Source organism: Scardinius erythrophthalmus (assembly GCF_964197995.2).
Source record: "Scardinius erythrophthalmus genome assembly, chromosome: 24".
Classification (NCBI taxonomy): domain Eukaryota; kingdom Metazoa; phylum Chordata; class Actinopteri; order Cypriniformes; family Leuciscidae; genus Scardinius; species Scardinius erythrophthalmus.
Window position 1 is genome coordinate 19908174 of NC_138244.1, and position 2921 is coordinate 19911094.

Consider the following 2921-nt stretch of genomic DNA (forward strand, 5'->3'; position numbering starts at 1 on the left):
AGATATTCGCAACACAAATAAGTTTTATTATATAAATCGAAGCGCGTTTTCAGCACGCTGGACAGCGAACACAGTCCAAGCGTCCCGTTCTCAAGCCTTCGCTGCTCAGTCGTCCGGTCAACGCTCGAGGATGTCGAGAGGAATGAAAATAAACAAAAAAAAAGACATCGGACATCTCTCAATTAGTCCAAAAGAACTTGAGAACTCGAGAAAAAAAGAGAATAAAATACAGAGAGAATAAACATGTAATTATGCAAAATGTATAGTTATTACTAGAGTAAGTGCATGCAACTTATGTAACAATGACACAAAAAGAAATTGTTAACAAATAAAGTGTAATTAATAATAATAATAAAAGCATTTGGTTTTTGGTAACTTTTCAAAATATATTTATTTGACACTATGATAGTTTTTTTATTAACATCATAATAGTTTGCAGTAGTTCACTTTAAATTACTTGTTTCATTCACATTTGTTCTTTGAGTGTGAAAAATACATAAATAATTTGTACTAATCTGCACCTTCATGTGTGCTTGGCAGGAGCTGAAAATGGCAACCAAATACCTGATGCTTATTGCCTTGGGGACTGCAGTGATTGGCAGTGCGCACTGTTGCCCTGAACAGTGTACCTGCTCTGATAAATTTAACCGCCAGTTAACAGATTGTGCCAACAAAGAACTTCTGGAAGTACCTGTGGACTTGTCGTCCAATGTGACCACCCTGAGTCTTACAGCTAACAAGATTAAAGTGCTGAAATCCAAAAACTTTATAAATGTGATCCAGACGACCTCTCTTTGGCTGGCTCACAATGAAATCGTCACTGTCGAGAGGGACACCTTGGCTCCGATGATTCAGCTGAAAAATTTGGATATTAGCCACAATAAAATTGTGCATTTTCCATGGGAGGATTTGGCCAATCTCACTGCCCTGCAGTTGTTAAAGATGAACAATAACGAGATGGTCAGCATCCCCAAGAACGCTTTTTCCAACCTGAAGGACCTGCGTTCGGTCCGTATTAACAATAACAAGTTTACCACCATCGTGCAGGGAACGTTTGATGCTTTGACTGCCATGTCCCACCTCCAAATCTATCACAACCCCTTCACCTGCTCCTGTAACCTAGAGTGGCTTAGGGACTGGATCACCAAATCCTCAATCTCAATCCCTGACCAAAACAACATTGTCTGCGATGCTCCTTCCCACCTCAAAGGTACACAGGTCACTAGCATGCCCAAACTGGATTGCAAGGCTCCGTCCGTGTCCATCACATATCAGCCAAACATCGAAAAAACCGAACTCTATGAGGGATATTTGGTCATGCTATACTGCGAAACAAAAGGAACCCCTAAACCTGACGTCACATGGGAGATATACGCTGGAAACCAACTAATTACATTCCCTTTACCCGCCATTGTCGAAAAAATTGAGATTCCGGTTAATGGGCCGCCTACGAACACCAGGTTCCTTGTGTTTCAAAATGGCACCTTGATCATCCCTCGCATGAGCAAGAAAGAAGAAGGCAACTACACCTGCTCTGCTGTCAACGACATGGGAAAAGCCGAGGGCTCGGTGAGACTCGTTGTCGCAGGCACCAAAAAGCATGCCATCAATTCGATGCTCGACACAAAAGCACCAAGCCATTTACCAGAAGACAAACTTGGTTCAAAAGGCTCCAAAAACAGCGTTATTAGCATGTGGTCCAAATCTGAGGAGAAGACAAAGAGCCTTCCAACCGGAACATCTCTCATTGCAAGGGATAGAGAGCGAGTGGAAGAAGGGACCGATAGTTTGCCATTTGTTGGCAAATGCGGAATAAATGATGGTACGCAGTACATCTCCAACCATGCTTTCAACCTCAGCTTGGACGAACTCAAACAGTACACGTTTGATTTTGGGGTGATAGCTCTGGAGGTTTCAGAGACTGAGGCCAAAGTTCAGCTGAACCCTTTCCAGATGGCCAACGCAAAGTCAAACATTCACCTCAGTCAACAAGAAGACCTCCAAACTGTAAATAAGGAACCTTTTAGCCTTTTCCAGACTTCCACCAAAAAGTCACCCCTGGACATGTTGTACCTTTGCGTCAGTACTGGTAATGGACATTCCGTGGTGCAGTGGTCCAAGATAGAAGAGGGCGTCAATGCCTATCGCTTTCAGGGCCTCAAGCCAGGCACTAATTACACCCTGTGCCTCACCTATGGAGGCCAGGACTGTCAAGTCCAAGTGGTCTTTACAACCCGGAAGAAAATCCCATCATTGCTGATTATAGTGGTCGTTAGCATTTTTTTGCTAGCTTTGGCAACCGTGCCCCTACTGGGAGCCACCTGCTGCCATCTGCTCTACAAGTATCAAGGCAAGACCTACAAGTTGATTATGAAGACACAAAACCCAGATCAGATGGAAAAGCACATAGCGACAGATTTCGACCCCAGGGCGTCTTTTGTGGGATCTGAGAAGAACTTTGACCCGAGTGAGCTGGGAGAAGCCGAAGGCGAGGCTGATGGCGAGGACGGAGAAGGTGAGGACATCGAGGGCAGCGTGGTGACCGAGTCCATTCCTGAGTCACAATCCAAAACGCAGGAGGATTTTGAAGCTGGATCCGAGTACAGCGATCGGTTGCCGCTTGGAGCTGAAGCGGTAAACATATCTGCGGAGATCAACGGTAATTACAAACAACCCCGTTGAGATGTTTACTCTTCATTTGCTCTGAAACACAATACAAACCAGATGAATACGGACTGTCATCTCACGTAATAGACTTTATTCAGAGCTGCGCCATGGCAGGCAGTGAGAGATAGACTTACCGTGTTTTCAATAGCATCCGCTGTAAAAAGCTGCATAAAGCTCCTAGATCACTTACAATTTTCCACAGCTCAGTTTTTTGTCTACTTGAATTTCTTGCAAATATTTGAACTTTGCAGTTT

At 44.0% G+C, this 2921-nt stretch overlaps 1 protein-coding gene across 1 annotated transcript; it reads left to right on the plus strand.

The window, feature by feature from the left end:
* Positions 1-549: 549 nt before the first annotated feature.
* Positions 550-2682, plus strand: islr2 (immunoglobulin superfamily containing leucine-rich repeat 2; the record flags this gene model as incomplete). Its single annotated transcript, XM_081356919.1, has 1 exon — positions 550-2682. The coding sequence occupies one exon, from the start codon at positions 550-552 to the stop codon at positions 2680-2682; it is 2133 nt and encodes a 710-aa protein (XP_081213045.1).
* Between the last annotated feature and the right edge of the window lie 239 nt (positions 2683-2921).